Below are 21,795 nucleotides of genomic sequence, written 5' to 3' on the forward strand. Positions count from 1 at the left end.
GCTGTCCTATCCAATAAAGTCAAAAAAGGGCCCAAAAATCTCTTTAAAAAACCACCATCCAATTAAATTCATCCCAATGTTAAGTCCTTCTTTCTCTCTTGTGATTGGTTTCATCCCCTTTCAGTTTGAAATAAATACACCAAGACACGGCAATAAGATACTCTCGAAGTTCTTCTTCATGAGGACTTTGGCAGTAATCTAAACTGCAGTTCCTTGAGTGTCCACTTGAGGCTGGTTTGAAAAGTGAGTCCCCATAGAGCCCCATGTTAAAATGTCCAACAATGTTAAACATGTGTACAGCCTCTCTATAGCTCATTTCTCTACTCATGACAACAGTATGGGAGGGGAGTTTTGGTATAAATCGTCAATTAACTATTCTGAGTTTAATCCATGCATAATTAGTGGTGTGGCTTCTTTGATGAGGTCATGTCATCGGTGTCTTCTTCCTATGAACAGGAATTTCGATTGCACTACAAAAATGACACCAACAGGTTAAATCTTTTGTGAATTTTTATTAAACAATATCCACTCAAGAATAAATTCACTAATTAATTCTCCCAAATTAATTGGTTCACAGTCGTGTAAACTTCACGTAGGCTGATTGAAGCCCACTTCCCTTCAGATTTACAATAACCAAAAACAGACGAATTAAAATGAATCATCTGAACACTTTAGTTTAGGTATCTGACACGGTTCAGCTCACTGATAAACACAAATGATTGGACTTTGATTTTGAACACCACGATGGAATCCATTTTTTAAATACAAAAGAAAATTGAAAGCACATCCTAAAATAACTTTACTCCATCAAAAGCTGCTGTTAAAATTAAACTTTTTTTATCGTGACATTCGTCCAATTTGCTTTTATTGTAGCTGTTATAAAACACCACATTATACCTATGTGAAGGCAAATAGCTTTGAGTGGTTACGGGGCGTCCATGGTCAACATGTTGGCGGCTCTTCGTGAACAAAGGAACACCACCTGTGATATATGCTGATGGATGGTTTATATCAACCTGGGTGGGCTCCTGTCACCACTTTTTAGGGACAGATTGTCTTTACGATTACTAAAAACAGTCCCACAAAAGCTGGGAACCTTCCAGCAGAAAGGTTGAGTCTTGGTTCCTGTCCAGAGGACTGGAGGACCAGGGGGTGCAGCATTGGCCTGCAGGTGCTGGAGGGTTTTGGGGTGTTGGAATTTAATGACCACCAAGACTTCGCTTTTCTCCGCTCGTCCAATCGAGCACGATGAATGTTATACTCATGGACATGAATATGAAACCGAGAGCTGTGAAACATGCAGCCTGGAAACACAAGAAAAGACACAACGTAGGATTCAACTTTTGTTGTTCTCACTTCCATTGACTTTGTCGTTCTGCTGTCTGCGGGGGTGGGGGAATGAATCTACCTGGATTTTGGGTCTGGACTTCATGGGCTCCTGGTCAGTGGGGACAATGCGGATGTAAAACAGTCCTGGAAGGATGAAGATCAGACTGGGAGCAGTGGTTGCACCTGGACAAACAGAGAAGACAAAATAGATCAAGTCATTGTAATTCTTCAACACAATAAATTATCCTCACTTTAAAAACTGTAACCAACTGTACAATTCATAAACCATACATCTATTTTATTCCACTTATCTGGGGTCGGGTCGCGAGCCAATCCAGCGCTCCCTCTCCCTAGCAACATTTTTCCTAGCTCCTCCTGGATTCTGAGGTGTTCCCGGGCCAGATTGGATATATAATCCCTCCACTGAGCTCTGGGTTTTCCGGGGTCTCCTCCCAGTTGGGCGTGCCCAGAAAACCTCAAAGGCGCCAAGGATGTATCCTAATCAGAAGCCTAAACCACCTCACCCCTTTGGTGTGTGTAATTTATTGTTGTGTGTATTTCAGATTCACTGCTGGCTGTAAAGCAAATTGCCCCTCAGGGATAATAAAGTTTACCTTGACCTTGACTGTCTCTTTTCGATGTGAGGAGCAGTGGATTTACTCCGAGCTCGTAAATCTGAGCCTAGACACCTGGAGAAAACACATTTTTGGGGCTTGTCTCTTTTGGTAACTATGACCCAAAGTAAGGGGTAAGAAAGAAGAGCAACTGGTGAATCAGGCTCAGCATCCTCCAAACCATGGCTTATGTTCCAAATCAAGACTTAAACTTTGGACAGAGGACAAAGTACGCTAGCTAGCTACTTCAAAAACAGAGCTGAACTCGGCGTCAGTAAAACCAAAGAGATCCAGGATGCTTCTTTTTAGAAACTAAAGATAGATGTTGCATTTAAAACTGAAACTAATGACTCAGTTTGTTTTTTTGATGACTCCACTTTTGCCAACGAGTATGAGTCACATAAGTGACAGTGAGAGTGAATTAAAAGGACACACTAGCCATCGAAAAGACTGAGAGTTAGGGTCTGTTAATTTAAAATACATCTCACCAGTGATTCCAAAGATGTCTCGAATGTTGGGAACGAGGATGACCAGCAGGTTGACGGCGAACAGCAGACACACGGCGATGGCGATGTGACGCAGCCAGTGGAAGGGTCTACCTGGGAACAGCAGCTGCAGGAGAGCGCGACGGATCTGACAGAAACACAGACGCTGATTCAGTATGACACCAAGTCAGTGTGTTGGAAGTCATCATTATTAAAATGAAAGTGCATAATTTATTGCTCATGTGTGCCATTTACAAATGTTGGAAAAAGTGAACGCAGTCGGTTGAAAATCCACAAAATAAACTTTGAGTTCAGCTCCTCATGTCTCATGAAAAGGTGTCTTAATGATCTCATTCTGTATTCCTGCATTCTGTGACCTGTTTACAGTGTTCTTACAGGAAACAGGACGACGGGGACGGTCAGGGTGACGGCCACCAGGACGGCCAGACGAACACAGAGGATCAGGGTGTCCAGAGGATCCACCTTACTGTAGGTATGGAGGAGCTCTGCCTCCGTAAAGCCTACATCAACACAGATACAGAAATATAAAACCTCATCCTCAATACACCGGGATACGTTTGCAGATGATTTAAAGAGAAGTTTCCTCACCGTAGAAGGTCAGATATCCAAAAATGGCGGTGAAGAAGTACATGATGAACATGCCCAGAATGGAAACATTTCCGATATTCTGCATTCTCCTCTTTGTTGGGCTGAAAGGAATCAAAGTGTTAGATGTTTTACTGATACAGTACCACAGTCTTTAAAGACAGAGGCATGAGTGTTACAGCTCTCAAACATGAAATCAGCTGCTGTCATGGATTTCTTTTTTTGGCCATCTGTGCAGGTTGTAAACAAAACTTCACGTTAGACAATTAAGGTTCAGTCACTTCCTTTGACTTTGAGATAAAGTGGGCAACACACTTTGGACAAATGTTTTTCAAAGTTGTCAATATTGGCCTTTCCACACATGCACAAATCTCCTAAAAATGTCTCAAAATTCTTTGGACTGGGCTGCATTTGTGAACGCAAATGAGACGACTTAAGTCGCTTTTTTTATGCAGTCAGCTTCTGAGTAAAATTTCCGCAAAAAATCAGGATGAGCCCAAGTGTGAACACTGCAGGTAAAACTCACTAACATTTACTGCGGGTGAACGGATCGGGGCTGTGGATCAGTGGTAGAGTCGGTCATCTCTCAACAGGAAGTACAAGGGTTCAATCCCAAGCTCCTCCTGCTGGCACATTTAGGGTCAAGGTCAAAGTGTCCTTAACCCCAAGTTTCTCCCGCTGCTTCGTTGGCGGTGAGTTGTCTGAAGGCTAAAAACACGCTATACAAGCTGAACTATGTCCCATGTTTATATCCTGCGACTGTTGTTGAAGGGTTGTTATTTTTGTGTAAGTAATGAGGATGCTTCACACTCGCCTCTACTCTGAATTTTTCCAATTCCATTTAGAGTAAGGCAAAAACTCCCATTGTTATGTCGGACTCTGTCGCTTTGTCTGCTGTTTTTTATTTCTGCAGCATCTTTTTTTTACATCATGTGTTGCCTTCTTGGACGCAAAAACCCCTCCACTCCCCTTCCCATCTTTCAGGGAAAACTCCACGCTGTTAGGGACGTGGGAATAAGCAGCTCGGTAGCAGGCTGTCCTGAAATGTTCTCAACATTTTCAGGAGTGATAACAGCTTTAAATCCCTACAGGGTAGAAGTACACCGCAGTTATTCAGAGTAATATTCTGGTATGGCAAGGTTACTCAGCCAAATTGTGCTTGAGTCAGGACCACTAAGTCAAAACTTCCTTTGCAGTTAAGTTATATTTGGTGGTATACCTCTGCTCCTGGACCTCCCTGCCCTTTCACATGCACATGTACATGGAAAGCATCGAGCAGGAACAGCACACATTCCTGCCCTTCCTGTGCATTCGAGGAAAAGCCTCGGCAGGGAGAGAAGCAGCAAAACACCAAACAGAGCGGGCATCACTGACAACATAGTGATATGGATTTAGGCAGACTCAGCATGAAAGGAGGAGCCGGGGTGGAGGAGGGCTGCAGAGGGAGCAGAAAAGAGTAGCTTAAATAAGGCGGCACGAGTGTGATGAGCCAATTGGCCACTGGCCATCAGCTGATGAGGGTTGCATTGAGATCAGCTGTTATCAAAAACACTAGCGTGTTCCCTTCTGGAAAGATGTGAAACTATTAACCGCAGAGACTCTGAACATCACATTGGATTTCTCTTTCACATCCCTCTACCTCGGAAAAATTCCTGAAGGTCTTCGTAAAAAGGACATAAAAAAGATTCTTATGGTGGCAAGTAAAAAAGTGATTACTAAATGTTGGCTTCAGAGGAACCCTCCTACCATGAGACTCTTGAGGAACATTGTGAATTCCATCAGCTTTATGGAAAAAAAAATAGAAGAATATTGGAGAAAATGGGATTCATACAAAGATAAAGACTCCTAAATATGTCTTGTTTCATTAGAATGTACCATCCATTATGTACTGTACCTGTGCCTTTTACATTCTTGTATTTGATCTTATTCATACTGTCTTGCCCTAGTCCTCACTTGTTCTGTGTTTCTTGTAAAGCAAAAATGAAAAATAAAGTATAAAAAATAAAATAAAAACACTAGCATGTTAGCAGAGCACGACTCTGTGACCTGCCTGAACTGTCGCTACGCTCAATATTTGGAAACCAGAGTTGGTGCTGGGAAAAACCTAAATGTTAGCTGAACACTTGTGTAATTTGTGACCCCTTACACTCAGGAGAGCAACTTCAAAAACCAGAAGAAAGTGGATGCACTTAAGAGCATGTCCTTATATCTCATTACACTGTAGGAACTAAAAGGTGTCGGGTATACGAGCGGTGGAAGTGCTCGGTGAGTACAGTATGTGAGGAATGTGATAACAGGTGCATCTTACTTGCTCAGCTCCGTGTAGATGGGAAGCACCTCAGGGTGACAGACGAAAGCAAATGCCAGGATGGGGATGGTGTACGCCGTCTGCAAGTCAAGTAACACAGAGACATCACAAGGTCTTCCAGAAAGCTCATGAACCCTACAGCACCCCGTGAAACACGATGCAACCACAAATAGTTCCCGCACTGTACACGTGCTGAGCACTGACTCCTCTGAACACAGATCACCATACATGAGCAGCTTGAATGGTCATCTTTTTTGTAAGGGGAGTTCGGGGAGTGCTTTCTCTCTGACCTCTTGGTTGACGGTGAAGAATTTGGCCGTGCACATTTCATCTGGGACGACGGGGCTCACTGAGAAGTTTCCGAACGCTTCCAGAGGACAAGGGATGTTGAATCTTTTGTAGATGACCTGATGAAGCAAAGAAGAGTCATTATATTTACTCCCACCCAATCGTCCGTTAATAAACGGGTTTAAGGCAGCATGGACGTGACATGGAGAGTTATTTTGTCCTGTAAAAATGTCTCCCACTTTCCCAAAAGTGTTGCACAGATTAATTATGTTTTTATGACCACGTTCAGCGCAGCTCAAACCCTCATACATTTAAAGGTAGGGTCAATGGCATTTTTCTTTGCAGCTTGTAAACACAACATTTAAACTGGGCTCCTCCTCCTGGGCTCATCGCCCGTCAGCTGCAGCGCCCAGAATCATTTTTGTCATTCTTTGTTTTGTTGTTTAGTCTGGCGTTTAAAATGTTCCTTCCCGGGTCTTTAAATCTCGATACTATAAGTTTTCTGCTCTGAAAAACACACTTTCCAGGAGAACAGGTTGATAACAGCACACAGATCGAAACTTTATTGCGAAGTAGTTTTTGAAACAAGAGCTAAAAGAGGCTAAAATGCAATGAGTCTGTTGTTTGACTCATTGGTTTAAGAATAATATTGATATTGAATCTATAATTTAACATGCAAAACATGCAGTTTATAAGGTAAATTACTGCTAGGTAAATTACAAGGTATGATCTGTTAGTGGCTGTAATAGGTTAGCTCAGTGGTCGTTAATTTTATAATTCTAGTGACTCACCGAAGAGAGAAAGAAGACCATACAGGAGAGAGAGAAGCCGCTGGTATAACCGAGATACCCTGTTGAACATGAGAAAAACAAACCCTCAAAAACACGTTTGGTCAATTCATGAATTACATGATTCTCTTGCTCTTGTTTCTATCAATGTTTTACTCATATTTGTGAGCAGAACTGGTCCTTAATTTGACAAAGGTTTGTGGAAGCTGTATTGAATTGAGCTTATACGTATACATTAAGAAAATAACTGCAGAATATTTCCAAAGACTTGAAGTAATTGTTAAAAAATGTCCAAAGTATGTCCCTAAAAAACAAAATCGGTAACATGAGAAGAAGTGACGTACCGAGGTGTTTCATCAAGGTCAGCGGGAGGATGATGCACACCGTGACGATGATGATGAGGTAGTTTCCATTCATGAACCATTCACTAGAGGGAGAAAACACAACATGACACGGATGGTTATTTCTCTTTACAGATTCTGTACTGGAACACAGAGTCTGTAGGCAGATGAAGTTTCTTCTTTTTTTTAAATCAGAAGAGTTCTGCATTTGTAGTCTGCAACTGAGAACATTTCTAATCTGTCGTTTCTTCTTCTATTGTTGTAAAAGAAATCACAGCAATGATTCAGGACGTCACCTCCTTAAAGCCCCATTTCCATTAAGTGGTGCGGTTTGGTCCAGTACGGTAAATATTGATCTAGCTTGTGTTTCCACAGCCGATCGTACCTTGACTTTGATGGCTGGGTGTAAGCAAGATGGCGATAGCCGCGTCAGCTACTTTGGAGCATTACATCATGGTAGCGCGGCGCAATGCAGCCGCCCATATATTCAATGAAAAAAAGAAACGACACACAATGTCCGGCATTTTGTGTTCTTCCCCAGGAAGATCTGCACCTTTTGAATTGCCCCCCGGGGACAAATAAAGTTTTTTGAATTGAATTGACCTTTGAGGTCATCAGTCAGGCGGTGCTACCAAAAGCATAAACAGTCTTGAAATTACTCCAGGGGATATTTTAGCATGTCACGTTTTGCGTTTGTCCTTATTTGCTGCTGTCGTACAGATGGTGACGGTTCTTTCCACCAATCAATGGACTGCAGTGTGTCTAGCTCCACCCTTTAGGGTCCAATCAGTTCGCCTGGAACCCCAACACAAGGGTAGCTAAAAAGTAGGACAACACGGAGCGGTTATTTTGGTACCACTCCCAACTTTTCACGGTGGAAATGTTAATAAATGCGTAGCCATTGGAACTGAACTGAACCAGACCGCTTGGTGGAAACTGGATTTTAGTGACACATTCCCTCATTACCATCATGAGTATGAAGTCATAACAGGCAGTTTAATTTTTTATCTTCTACTCTTGTACTTGTGAAACTGATGATAAATTACTTTCTGGTTAATTGAAAGGTGTCATCAGTACTCACCCCGAGCTGGACGTCTGGTTGAGAAAAGCCTGTATAACCAGCGGTAGCTCAGATTTGACGATGAACAGGTAACTGGACATGGCTGCAGAAGAGAAAAAACAGAGAAAAGGTGTTTATAAGTCGACATCTCCGCGCATGTTCCTCCAAAAACTGTGTCTTCCCACTCCCGATGAGTGTCCACCACCACCCACTCAAACGACACCAATGTTTCAAATACCACACCTGTATGTCAGAGTCTTACCTCCAATGTTATGAAGTGTTATGATGACCGCTGCTAGAATCTTTCCAGTATGACCGAAAGCTCTCAGGCCGAGCTGCTCGTATGCACGAATACCTGCAGAGAGCAAAAACAAAGAGGCATGTTTATCAAGCGGATGTCTTTTGTATTTACACAACTGGACTACCACAATGAAATATGGTACTCGATTCTCTGACTCTTAAGGTTGCATCCAGTATTATCATTTTTCAATAAATAATAAAATGCTCATTAGACATAGGTAAGAGAGGAACATACTCAAAATATACTGTGCCAACATACTCAAATACGGGTCATGTGACGTACTTCCCGCCCAAGCTTCATTTGACGAGCTAGAAGCAAGCTAGCGCGACTGTCTGCCCGTAAATATAATTTACGATTGCGCTAGCTTGATGCTAGCTCATCAAACGTCTGTTGCTAACGGCATTCTAAAGGTCAAGTTAGTATGCAGTATATATTTGAGTATGTAGTAGGCAGTATGTACTATGTGGTTATCTTCCTGGTGTTATGTAATATGTGTCCCCTTGTTTCCACATGTGGATTTTTGTTGGACTTGTTTTCTTTTAGATTTGAAATTGAGTTTGTTTTTGTTTGCCTTTCTGCCTTTTGTTAAACCAAATCTTTAGTTTTGTTTTTTGCACTTGGGGTCCTACTTTCCTAACACTGTGACACATCCGTAGACCTTAGGTAAACTACAACAGTTTGTAAATCGATCGTCTTACCCACAACACCCGCGCTGGTTAGCAGCAGATGGATGGAATAACAGGATAAACATGCGATACACGTCAGCAAGAACCTGCAAAAAGTACAGATACAGTACAGTTTCATTTTCTGTGACCCTTTACTTGAAACAAACAAGGACACATGTATATAAAAATATCACTATTTAGCCTTATAAGTCTACATAAGGTCAGGTCTTCCACAATGTATTTGACGTATGGAGATTATGAGTTCATATGATTAATTTAAAGAAAACAAACATTGTAATGAAACACTGCATGCTTATTAATCATGTGTTTCTATATTCTGTCTTTGTATTATAAGACACATTTAGATTTCTTACTGTCCACTCTGTTTATTTGCTAACTTTGTCTGTTTGTGTTTCATAAACATTACCCAGAACACACTATGTCATAACTGTGACGTACACAACTATCGGAGTTGAGTAACATGCACCTTGTCTCATCGTGCGTCTGTTTGTCGACTGTCGTTTTCAGAGAACTGCATACAGCGGTACAGTGTGTGTAGGGGTGTGTGTGACGGTCATTTGGACTCTGTGTACCACCGCCGTGTGTGTATTTGTATTACTCACAGAAAGAGGACAATGCCAGTGTTTGACATGGCGTACGACAGACCCAGGATGCCGCTGCCCATGATGGCGTTGCTCAGGTTAAAGACGGACATCCCAAAAGAGGTTTTACCCTCAAACTGGAGAAGACACAAGACTGTAAAGTTAACTTTAAAGACATATTAAGGGATCTTATTATAGCCTGTATTTGTATGCTGTCACAAAACAGTGTAAAACCTACCATACCATATATATATATAATATGCAACTGTTGTGCATTAATATTTTAGTTTTTGGGGGAACTCGCTGCTGCTTGAATTATGTTAATTTTCAAGTGCAACTGATATGTCTTTAAATGATTAATACAATTGTTAAAATGAAAAGAAAACATCTTTTCCTGATGGCCTACTACGGCAGCAAACCGCCATCAACATGGCCAAAAATGGTGAGAGTCTTTGATTGTGTAGCCCTGTACTTACGGAGAAGCCTGCGTACGTAGCCTGACGCGTTCACCTCCTCCAAAAATGTGTAACTGTGTCAAAACAGCGTAGACCCCAAGCCCTGTGATTGGTCTAGATTTTCCTCTCCTGGCTTGGGATATTGTGATACCTAGTCTAACTAAAGCAGCAACCTCCAGTGTTGAAAATTTAAGCCAATGCAAAATCATGCAGTGCCTCGAGTGTCCACTAGAGGCTGGCTGCAGAAGCAAAGGAAGTCACATACACACCCATTCTAAAAAGCCTGTTTTTACAGCAGAGATTAACATGTTTACAGCCTGGTTCAAAAAACCAAATAGGTTTGATTAGCTCATGTCTCGATCGATAATTTAAGTCCTTTGTTTGTATCATGAACCTCCATGTGTTTGATGTGGACTCACCAGTATTTTAAGCTAACAATGCTATCAAGTTAGCTGGGAGTGATTAGCATAAACTGAATTTGGGAGTCCACCATTGTTGTTGTAGTCCACGTACTCACGCAGGGTTATTCTTTCTCTTGTACTCACGTCTGTGAACTGAGCTGTCTTCAATCCATCGCTCTTGTGTGGCAGGAACTTTTCCTCCTCAGGTGGAACTCTGTGATAGAATAACAAACACATGAGGAATAATCAGCTTAAAACCATATGTAACTCTGATGACCGTCAATCTCAGCGTACGCCTACCCGCCATCCGAAGGCACTTCAACGTCATGGTGGTGGTTTCCATTTGATAGCTTCTGCAGCTCCATATTATGGCAGGTACATATGATGACTTATTTCTTTGGATAGATGTCAAGTTTCAAATCAGGGAATCTGAAACAAAAAGGACAACATTTTTACTTTTCTCATTTTCAGCCGCAGGTTTGCCTTTAACCTTTAGTGTGCATCACTTTCCCGCAGTTTGCAGTTTTGTTCTTCACGGCTTTGACTCATGACTTCATTTTCAGATATTTTGGTATTTTTGCCTTCTCTTTAACTGAATTTGTGTGCTCGCTCGGGCTGCCCTAAAGCTCATAACTTTCTTTTTCTGTCTTGCTCATCTCTGCATCGGAGTCTTTGGTTTAACCCTCTCAGAAAAAATCACTGTGGCAACAGCAGGCATCCCTGTTTAATCTGCTTTCTCCCTCCGATTATTAAAGAAACATTGGCAGGAAGTTTCTTAGAGGACATCTGGCTGACAGGAAATATTTGTTATGATTAGGTATCAGTTGGCTTGTGTTTATATCAGTGTGAGTGTGCGTTTTTGCAGGTGTGTGAATTTGAGCCGTGCATATGAGACAACTGAAATGCACATTGACAACTGTGAATGCTATATCATGCTCGACAATCCGGCCGTACAGAGTGAGCACATAAATCTTGAGCTTTGGTCGTGCGTCGTAAACAACTCAGTCGTACAGTGTGACTTTTTAAAATAATCGCACAGTGTCCGCCAGACTTTACTGACATCACACAAGGGGAGACAAAAGAAGCTAGCGCCCTCTGCTGGTAAAAAAAAGAAGGTTTTTGTCAAATGGATTTAAATTGTTCATCGTAAAAATTGTATTGCGAGATATTGTTGGCCAGGACGCTCCTGAAAATGAGATTCATGATCTCAATGAGGTTTTCCTGTTTAAAGAAACTTCAAATAAACAAATTGTTACATCCCTACTAATCACAAGTAGTATGGCCCTTTTTTATGTGGTTTTATGCCTCATAATACAATGTTTATCTGGACTTTTGAGTAAGTGTAATTAAATATTTCGGACTATAAATCAGACATATTTGCTTAGTAGGCTTTGACTTTTGGCAACGTAGGATCTCACAGATTTTTTTTAGCTAGATCATCTGTTAATGTGATCCATACAATATTTATGATTTATGACACAGGCTTCAGTGAGAGATGGAGAGAGAGAAAGTAAATTAGGGGAGCTCAGCAGCTCGGTTTAACCCTAGGGTATCAAAGTACACACATGTGGAACACACACTCCTCTCCATGTGTCTGTATCCGGTCTGCATGTACCGACAGACGAGCCAATCAAACAAACAGTGCAGAGTTTCTCCAAGGACTCAGGTCAAACACTATATGACATTATTAACACACACACATTCACCTCGTAGTGTTTGTTTAGTTAAGAAATGACACAAAGATGTCAAGACCTTGGTTATTAATGTGATCAACTGAAAACTAACCCACGGCAAATTGGGTAACTGATGGGCCTCTTCGATTAGAATTCATTATGTTGCTTGATTAGCACATGTCTCGATTGGCACACAGGAGGCTTAAAACCTGACATACACCTCAAAAATGTAACTGTATTGGTGTAGCCCTGCCCTGGCTTGGGATATTGTGATACCTAGTCTAACTAAAGTGGCAACCTCCAGTGTTGAAAAATTAAGCTGATGCAAAATCCTGCAATTCCTCGTGTGTCCACTAGAGGCTGGCTGCAGAAGCACAGGAAGTTACATACACACCCATTCTAAAAAGCCTGTTTTTACAGCAGAGATTAACATGTTTACAGCCTGGTTCAAAAAACAAATAGGTCTGATTAGCTCATGTCTCGATCGACACACACTGTACGGGGTGAATTTTTTAAAACGGTTTGTCAGGAGGTTTAAAACCCGCCTCAGCTCCAGCTCTCAGCCTGTCGTTAGGGCGACTGAAAGTTAGGCTGAGACAGCATTTCAATCATGGAGACCACCATCAATGGGACTCCAGCGCCCCCTGCAGGAACAGACGGGTGACGACACTCAGGCTTCATCCAATATTGACTGTAGCGTTGGTCTCTAAACATCTCCTCTCATCACTTTATTGACAAACAGAAGGTATTAATCTCTCTTTGCTAAAACAAACAATGCTACATCAGCCAACATGTGCCAACATCTTTCTGAAACCCGAGCTAAAAGCAACGTGGCTGTGCAGATAAAGAGTGTAGAGAGCAGCCAGGCCCATCCGGCTCGCTGAACCATAGACGCACAGATAACAGCTGAGAATGACCTCCTGCTCAAACATGACTGACGGGCCACTTCCTCAGACTTTGACTCTCTGTTCGCTAGTCCTCATGTGGGCTCTATTTGTAAATAATATGTAAAATACTGTCCCCGGGAAGAGGACCTTCACGCTCATGCTGTGTGTGCAAAACCGATAAATTCTCAAATATTTCAAAGCGAGGTGGTAAAGAAATGTGTTTGAATCAGGAGAAAATATAGTTATTAAAGCTTCCTCCTGCTGTAACACGTATCATTTGATCTTTTTGTGGAGGAGGTTGTCATGCAAGTCCTCTTGGGTACCTCTAATCTTGTGTGTGTGTGTGTGGAAAATCATTTCAGTAACAGGGATTTTGGAGATACTGACAGATTTCTGGAGCAGCAATCGTTGGTTATACGGCAAATTTATCTAAAATGTTTGTTTTTTTAACTCAGTATTGGGGCGCCGATAGCCTAGTGGTTGGTGGGCGACCCATGTACAGAGACTACAGTCTTCCAGAAGGGCGGCCAAGGCTCGAGTCCGACTTGTGGCTCCTTTCCAACATGTCATTCTCCACTCTCTGTCTAGCTCTCTGATATCTGACTCTATCCTGTCCTATCTCTAAAATAACGGCCCAAAAATTCTAAAATTAAACCGTAAAAAATACTCAGTATCCTTCTTTCAATAATAAGATTTGTGAAGCACATGAGTCTTCAGCATTATGTCCAAACATGATCAAAAAGTGTTTTCATGTATCTTTAGCTTCTTGTTGTTTTACATTAGGTGAATAATCAGTCTCTGCAGGGATCTATCTTCATTCAGTACTAGTTCAGTGAGGTTGAGTTTATTTATTTTGCATGAAAAATATGCAAAAGCAGAAAATGAAAAAGAAAAGTACATGTGCAGGTGAGGTCATATCTGTAATCCACATTAAATGACATACACCAGACAATACATCCACAAAATACCAAAAACAACCTAAACATGGACGCTCAGAAACTCCACATATAAGAATAAAAATATATCAAATAAATAAAGATCATTGAGTAAAGTCAAAGTCTGGTAGATCCGCGTGCTCACCTGTCACTATCTGACGGATTGTTTGGAGGTACACCCGCCCACCCTGAGCACCAATCAGCTTCAACAGTGTCCTGCCAACGTTTTTTAGACCGTAGACACGTTTACGACTGTAAACAGAAACGTCTATTTATGCCAGACTCTGGGCTCAAACATTACGTAACTGACAGAAATCCGCTGTGGAGATTATTTTGACCTCAGATTTAAAAATACGACGTCCAGCCAGCACAGAAACCAGCAGGTATCAACACAACAAGGTAAATTAAACTGAAGTGAATAAACACTTGATCCATCATAACAAAGGACATGACAAGTCCAACATTTGGGTCATTTCTGATTCTCTCTCTGAGAGCGAGATGTTCAGATGGATTTCAGGCTTTTGAAACTATTTCATCAAGCTCCATTTCTTCCTTTTATGCAGAATGAACGCTCATAAAAAGAAACTGACGCTGTGTTTCTGGACATCCTTCTAACAGAGTCGATCTTCCTGATTGTTTTGACAGTTGTAGTCTTCATCCGAGCTCTGAGATCTTTGAATTGAGTCTTATTTTAAAGTGAAATCATCTGTCATTTCTATATTCGTCTTCAGAGAAACCGTTTATACTTTTTGCAGAAACCACAGAAACACTGCCCTGCTTCTATTTACTCTCTCATGCGGACTACCCTCGGCTGGGTTTGTTATCTTTCCTGCAAAATACCCCAAAAATATATATGTATATATATATATATTTTTGGGGTATTTTGGCTCTGATACATTTATAAATATATATATATAAATGTATCAGAGCCAGACCGATAAATCAGCCAGCCGATAAGCCCCCCCATTATTGGTATCGGCCCCAAAAATTTTATATCGGTAAGGCCCAACATTTTTATTTGTTTTTTACCGGTACTATTTAAACACTCTACCTGCAGAAAACATATTTGTTATCTTTGCAATATATTCTTTACTTGTAGCAAGAATACTGCAGAATACGTCATCGCCTGTAAATATTTTTAAACATTGTTCCTCTTCTTTTCCTGCTTGAATGCAAGTTGTTTATTGCTGATGATTGCCTGTAGCCTTTATGTTTGTACACTTTTGTGGTGAAGCATTTCTAAAAGGCTTTCTCTTCTTATTCGATGTCGTTACTAACTCAATCATCATTCTGGCAACTCAATCAGCAAATAAAAGTCTTCTAACCGACTAACTGATAATCTTCTGGACCACAGCTTCAAGTGCAGACCGATTGCTGGTTAGCGTAGCTTAGCATAAGGACTGGAGGCAGGGGGAAACAGCTAGCCTGAGGCTCTCCAGAAATCCAAAATAAACTGAGCAACACCACTCAATAAACATCCATCTGATTTATTTAATCTGTGCACAACTGAAGGGTCCCTGAGAGTGTCTCACTCCCGGAGACAAACTCATTATTTCCTACATGTTGGAGATTATACTTTTAATTTTTTTTTACATTAAACACAAGGCTTTTGAAGCACCATGAAGAGGCTAAAGAAAGCCTTTTCCCTGTTTAGACATCTCAGACACAGACCGTGTTTTCATCAGGCTGTGACAGGACACAGAGACCACCACACAGTGAGGTAAGGAGAGGGGGGGAGGGAACATATAGCGTACAATGTGTGCCTGACTTAGGCCCTGCCCTGTTTTCCAATCGTGGACTGTGCAGATATCTATGGCCTTATGTAATACTGTCACCTATAGCCTTATTTTTGAAACCCTCTGAAATCTACAGCACAACACACACGTCTCCTGAGCTTTAGTTTAACTCAGCACCAGAGAATAACCACAACTGTTTGTTTTTTAAAACACTCTTACCCTCTTCTTTTGTCATGAACATCTAAAACACATCTCATTATTAGTGCCTTTTAAATGTACAGTCTTAAAATGTTTAACATCAGAAAATAAAATTGCAAACAGAGCAGAAACGATATCTTTATACACGCTGGCAAATATCTAAACTCCCTGTGGTGCAAAGACTTCAAACACTGCAGCCAACTCCGACTATATTTATACAAAATTGCATTTCAGAAGAACCCATTTTTTAAAACTTAAATACTTCTAGGATCAGGATACTTCTGCAAATAACACTGCAGTCTTTTTAATAATCATGCTGCTTTCTGCTAATAAGTTTGAGGGAGTTTACAGTAAATAAAAAAAAGGGGTTGAAGTGTCAAATCTGTAAGAAAACATCTGGAGCACAGCTGGATTATGTGCCCCACACAATGAGTCTAATAAGCCTCTACAAATCAGAGTCCATGAGTTCTGCCTGCTCTCCTCTCCCATGGTTCCCCCAAGACTCGACTCAAGTGTCCACCCCACGTGGCAAACACAGAAGCTCCAGCTCAGACAGTGCAGCATGAAGAAGTCACTAACCTGCAGGAAGACGCTCAGCTGGGTCCTCAGAGCTCAACACGCAGGAACCCTGTGAGCTGGACGTCCCGGGATCAATGGAGCAGTTTGGCTCTTGGAGGGGGGGGACGGGAACACTAGCCTGTTTTTGGAGCCCAGCAGAGAAGCACAGGGAGAGGTTTGAAGGGGGGGGGAGAGAGGAGAGGAGAGCAAATGTTGGAGCAGGAGCAACGGGTGTGAGAGGAGGGAGAGAGGGAGGGAGGGCGGCTGGAAATGACGGTTTCAGGTTTCTGGTGATGTCACATGTGAAGGCAGTCCTCTTAAAAAAGTTAACTGTGACTTTCTCTCAGGCCTCTGTTGATGGATGGGTCTGTGGGGAAATGTCTGGGCCTCCACACACACATACACACACACACACACACACACACACACACACACACACACACACACACACACACACACACTGGACCTATTGAATTGTTTCCATGTTTCAGCTCTCTTCCCAGTGCTAACAGTGGAAATATGTTGAGGTGATAGGCGGCGTTGCATAAGAGCCTGGCCCCTGCTCCTGCATCTGCTTCTGCTGCTGCTGATGCCTGGAGAGCAAACTGGAAAAAGCTAGCCCTCATTAGATCGATGTGGAAACCAGCCAAACTGGAGGTAAATATATAAACCAGTGTTCCCCCCTGAAGTGTCCGAGGTGTCCCGGGTCCTGCAGCTGAACCAGGCAGTTTAAACCAACAGATGGTCCAGGATACACACATTCCCAGGGTTATTTTGGTGCATTGTTCCCACACAGGAACACAGTTTCAAATGAGTGTGTGTGTGCTGATTAGAAGTGTGTGTGAGTGTGTGTGTGTGTGTGGAGGTTTTGCCACTCTAACAATGTTCCTGAACACATTTGATCCGTCTCGTTATGATTTAACGTTTTGAAATGCTTTTCCAACCTGTTGAATCATTCAGACCACCCCCCCCCCCCCCCCACACACACACACACACACACACACACACACTCTGAATTCCCCCTGAGGTGAGCGTGAGCTGAAAAGGAGAATTCAAGAATAAAGAGTGTATAAAGACAATTCACCATTAGTGAGAGAGTTATTTACAGTAGCTGCAGAGTTATTTACAGTAGCTGCAGTCTGTAGGGACTTGGGTTGGGAACCAGAGGGTCACCGGCTCAAGTCCTGGCGAGGACTATGTCTGGCACTAAACCCCTGAACGGCTCGGCGCTCTTTCATGTGCAGCCCCCTCACTCTGACATCTCTCCATTAGTGCATGTCCACAGGATCCTGTTTGTGCATGTCTGTGTAACTCACCCTACTTCTGTTCAGCTAACAGATAGAATGTGATTTTAGCCAACTTAAAACTTCCATGCAGCCTAATCTGAAATAACCATGTTGTGGTTGTGGAATTTTTTTTAAATTTTTTTTTAATGTTTTTATTTATTTACATATATTTTAATCGTCCTGCTTTATTCCTGTTTTTAATTTGACTTAATTATAATTTTTGTTTGTCAGGTCTGTTTTTGTTTTTTTCTGTTTGTCTTGCATTGATAGTATTACTCTTGTTGGGTTTTGTTCTATATAATTTTTTGTCTGGTATTGTACTGTTATTTGAAAACAATAAAAAATGGTGGTCATAAAAGAATGTGATTTTAACTTCAGATTTTTTTTATTCAAATACCTTTTCAGTGTTTTCAGACGTCTGGTAGGAGATAAATAAAAGTGTCTCAGTTCCCCTTTGCATCACTTGTCACTTTATCTTACCCATTCACTGCACATGAACTGCAGGATTCTGCACTTCCACATTGGCTTCATTTTAAAAAAACGGACGTTTCTGCTTGTTTGACACTGAGCAGCGGGCTTCCAGGTCACTGAAACCCTGCCTACCAGTGACCTGCAACAACAAACACAGAGACGCAAAAGAAGGAAACTACAAAGTGCTGTTCTGTGTTACATATTTGTATTGCAAGAAAACGTCCCTGATGAAGACGTGATGGCCAGACACATTGAAGCCCAAAGTGGAAAAGTATTCATACACTAACACTGTGTTAGCGAACAGTTTCCAGTTGTTGTTTTTTATGAGACCGCGACTAACTCATGATGTCATCTCGGGATAATTTTCTGGCAATCAAGAAGACAAAATAAAATTCTGGTCACTATGAGGGGACGGACGCCGACACGTCCTGCTGCCATTGCCCACACTAATGAGGTGAGTTAAAATAAAACAAAACAAACAAGTTAGGACTGTTTCTGTGTTTGTTTTGTGTTTTTGCAAGTCTGGACTTTAGATAAATATGTCAAGATCTTAAAGGGATTTTTGGGATCCAGCAGATGTCTCCATCGAGCACCAGCATGAAACCAAAACAACTCGCGATGCATTGTTGTGTTAGCATGCTAATGCTAGTGATCTTTATTATGCTCGTATCTTCACACTGCATGTAAATTTACCTGAAATGAGCGTGATCTAGAAACACGGTTAAGCAGTGAGTACAGTATGTTATTCTTTGTTTCTCTAGTCCCTCAATTAAACAACTTTTATACACGAGGGGAGGAGTCAGCCGTCGGGCCAACGATGTAAACAAACTGAAGATAGGACTCTGAAAACTCTGAAAGCATCACAGACAGTGGGACTCGGGTGTTACACCCATTGTAGACAGTCATGACTCACAGAGTTATTTTCACTTGATTTCTATTACATTTAAGTGTGAAAAATTGCATATAAAGCCTTTAAGGAAGCACCCAGAGATTACTATTTATCACCGGCAAAATAATTTTTAATAAAGTATATGGATGCATGTCTTCCAGATCTTTGCTTTTGTATACTGCAAATAGATTTTATGGATTTGATGTTGGTGTCCACAGGGAGTTTTCTTTGCTGCAGTAGTATTTAGATAAACACAAATCTAAGATGAACTACATGTGCTGTAAACTAAAATGTTATTGTCAAGAGGCGCCAGGTCCTCGGAGAGTCTCTGACCCTTCCTCGCCCTCAGTGTATTTTGTGGTTTCAGATTGTTACACCTCTGAGTGAATTTCAGACCTCCATCTGGAATCTCCACCAGAGATCCACATTTCATTTCGACTGTCTTCACACAAAAACAAGAAAGCACCGCTCAAATTCAACACACTGACACGGTTCTCGTCGGAGAGAAACGTATGAGTGTGTGAGTTGGAGAAAATGAGCTGAAATCTAAAATGTGCATTTTGGTTGCAGTTGCTTCTCTGCTACTCAGACTTTTCCTCAAAGTCATTTTTGTGGTATTTTTTACACTTTTGTTATTGGTCAATACTCAGTTTGGTTAAATATGATATCCTTCACATCGTTAATCATACCACATTTTAAACCCTCCACCTGTCACTGGGCAGACTGTTGGCTCTGCTTCTAACTCTCTATTTATATTGAAGTGATTCATTGCTGACACAGAGGCTTCCCCCTTTTGGGTGGAGGCCCATATCTTAAGATGGCGTGCATATAGCTAGAGTCTACATGCAGGGAATAAACGCCACCATACCCTACCACTAGCTCGCTCGCATTGAATTCTCCTGATTATATCCTGCTGCATTCTCACATCAGCTCACTCTGACTTTCTGCAGAATAAATACGAGAATGCTGGAGGAGAAACTCTGCACAAAGTCTGAGGTATAAATTCGGCTGTTAGCGTTTACATGCAGCCCACCCCGAATCAAATTTTTAGGAGTTTTGTGCAAGTGTGAAAGCAGCTATATCAGACGTACACCCACAGTATGTACATTCAGCCACCAGTGGGCTCTCAATCAAAACGATAACAAAAGATGACGTCCAGGCTGGCAGGGAATCATGGGAGATAACCTCTCTGCTACTCCCTTCCCCCACCCCCAATGAAAACAAACTCTGAGCTGACTGTAGTCATGACGACCGGGTGAATCCGACCTGAGGAAGAGAATATGTTTCACAACGAGCTAATGTATCAGAGTATAATTAACATGATGTTTTTATCACAGCAGCACATATAGCAACAGTTCGGCAGCTTTCAGTAGCAGGTCACGCTTCCTTATGCAGCGGTCTTTGATGTAATAGTTGTGTTTCCATGGCAACTAAAACATATAGGCCCTGTCGACAAGACACGTCCTGTTACAACTATAACATGAAGGATTTCTCTGGCTTTGAAAACTGTTGGAAACATTTGAGGTTAAGTGAGAACTCAACACACAGGAGTAGTCACCCCCCCTGCTGGTCATTTGAAAGAATGCAAGTTTGAGAAATGTCTGTCCCGATTTGGAAAACACAGTGCAACAATGAAATGTAGAAAAAATCATAGATAACCAGCAGAGTGGCCATCAGGTCACTCTGTGCTGGCTTCACTGCCTGCACAGAGTGTACGTATAAATAGCTGCTGTCCCCACAGGATTAAAAAAGAGAGGGAGAGAGCCACTGCCTCTCACCTGGACTTACATGAGGAACACACACACACACACACACACACACACACACACACACACACACTCTCCAACACACACACAGCTTTAGAGAGTTTATGAAGCAATGATGTGTTGAGTCAGGGATTTGAACTGCTCACGTCTGTGTGTAGAAATAATACTGGAGGGAGTTCATGATACTAACATGTGGAATGGCACGCTCAGGTGATCATGTTTCAAATATTTCAAATATGATAACACGTGTCTCATGAAAATAATCTCAGACTGATTAATAACTAAGAAAATAGTCATACATTTATAAACAAAAACAAAAACCTTGATTTAAAAGGTTTGAGGTTCACTTCCTTATCGTCTGACAAAGTGTCATTCAAATGGAGTTAAGTATAAATCATACAAATAGAAATATTTATATCTTTGCGGCTGTGGCCCAGTGGTAGAGTTTTTTGTCTCTCAACCGGAGGGTCAGGGGTTCGTTCCCCAGCTCCTGCAGCAACATGTCCAATGTGTCCTTTAGCATGACATTAAACCCCAAGTTGCTCACTCTGCTTTGTCTGCAGTGTGTGAATGTGTATGAATGGATGAGTTAATACTGATAGACTCTTTACTCAGCAGCCTCTACCATCAGTGTGTGAATGTGTAGGTGTGACCTGCAGTGTGAAAGAGTTTTGAGTAGTCAGAAGACTAGAAAAGAAATATACAAGCTCAAGTCCATTCACTATTTTCTGAGCTCCACAAATCTTTTTAGCGTCTATCAGGTTTTATGGGTTTTCCTAGCATGGTGTCTAACAGCAGCAGACGCCTGTTCTCTGAATATTTTTTTACTGTGTTCAGCGGGAAATATTAAAACAATTAAAGTTATGTGTAACTTTTATCAGGAAAAAAAGGTGTAAAAATGACTAAATAAGAAATATGGGTGCTGATGGCCTAGCTGTTAGGTTGCACCCCATGCACAGAGGCTACAGTCCTCCGAGCCGGCGACCATGGGTTCAAATCCGACATGTGGCTTCTTTACCACAGGCAGGAGTGCAGATATACAAGCGTTTTAGCGCCCCATTATTAGAGGCTGCAGTCCTCATCGCAGCAGCTGAGGGTTCGAATCTGACCTCGGCACTTTGCTGCATGTCATCTACCAGCCACTCTCTCCTCA

At 41.7% G+C, this 21,795-nt stretch overlaps 1 protein-coding gene across 1 annotated transcript; it reads right to left on the bottom strand.

Annotated features, from left to right (window-relative positions):
- Window positions 1–497: 497 nt before the first annotated feature.
- Window positions 498–16,594, bottom strand: slc38a5b (solute carrier family 38 member 5b). Its single transcript, XM_020630360.3, has 16 exons — window positions 16,252–16,594; window positions 10,544–10,672; window positions 10,388–10,457; window positions 9,409–9,524; window positions 8,819–8,892; window positions 8,082–8,174; window positions 7,841–7,922; window positions 6,763–6,845; window positions 6,422–6,480; window positions 5,633–5,749; window positions 5,343–5,422; window positions 3,038–3,138; window positions 2,825–2,949; window positions 2,432–2,576; window positions 1,409–1,512; window positions 498–1,304 (listed from the first exon to the last, which is right to left on the bottom strand). Exons 2-16 carry the CDS (start codon window positions 10,606–10,608, stop codon window positions 1,200–1,202), a joined length of 1,419 nt encoding a protein of 472 aa, XP_020486016.1. The 5' UTR covers window positions 10,609–10,672; window positions 16,252–16,594; the 3' UTR covers window positions 498–1,199.
- Window positions 16,595–21,795: the final 5,201 nt, after the last annotated feature.

Source organism: Labrus bergylta, chromosome 12 (assembly GCF_963930695.1).
Source record: "Labrus bergylta chromosome 12, fLabBer1.1, whole genome shotgun sequence".
NCBI classification, from domain to species: domain Eukaryota; kingdom Metazoa; phylum Chordata; class Actinopteri; order Labriformes; family Labridae; genus Labrus; species Labrus bergylta.

What these genes read in the sequence shown, in the direction of transcription:
- slc38a5b (XM_020630360.3), bottom strand. Translation starts at nt 10,608, where the DNA reads ATGGAGCTGCAGAAGCTATCAAATGGAAACCACCACCATGACGTTGAA. An exon ending in AGACAGCTCAGTTCACAGAC is followed by an intron (nt 9,525 to 10,387) that starts GTGAGTACAAGA and finishes TGTCTTCTCCAG; the next exon opens with TTTGAGGGTAAAACCTCTTT. An exon ending in TCTTCACCGTCAACCAAGAG is followed by an intron (nt 5,423 to 5,632) that starts GTCAGAGAGAAA and finishes CTTGACTTGCAG; the next exon opens with ACGGCGTACACCATCCCCAT.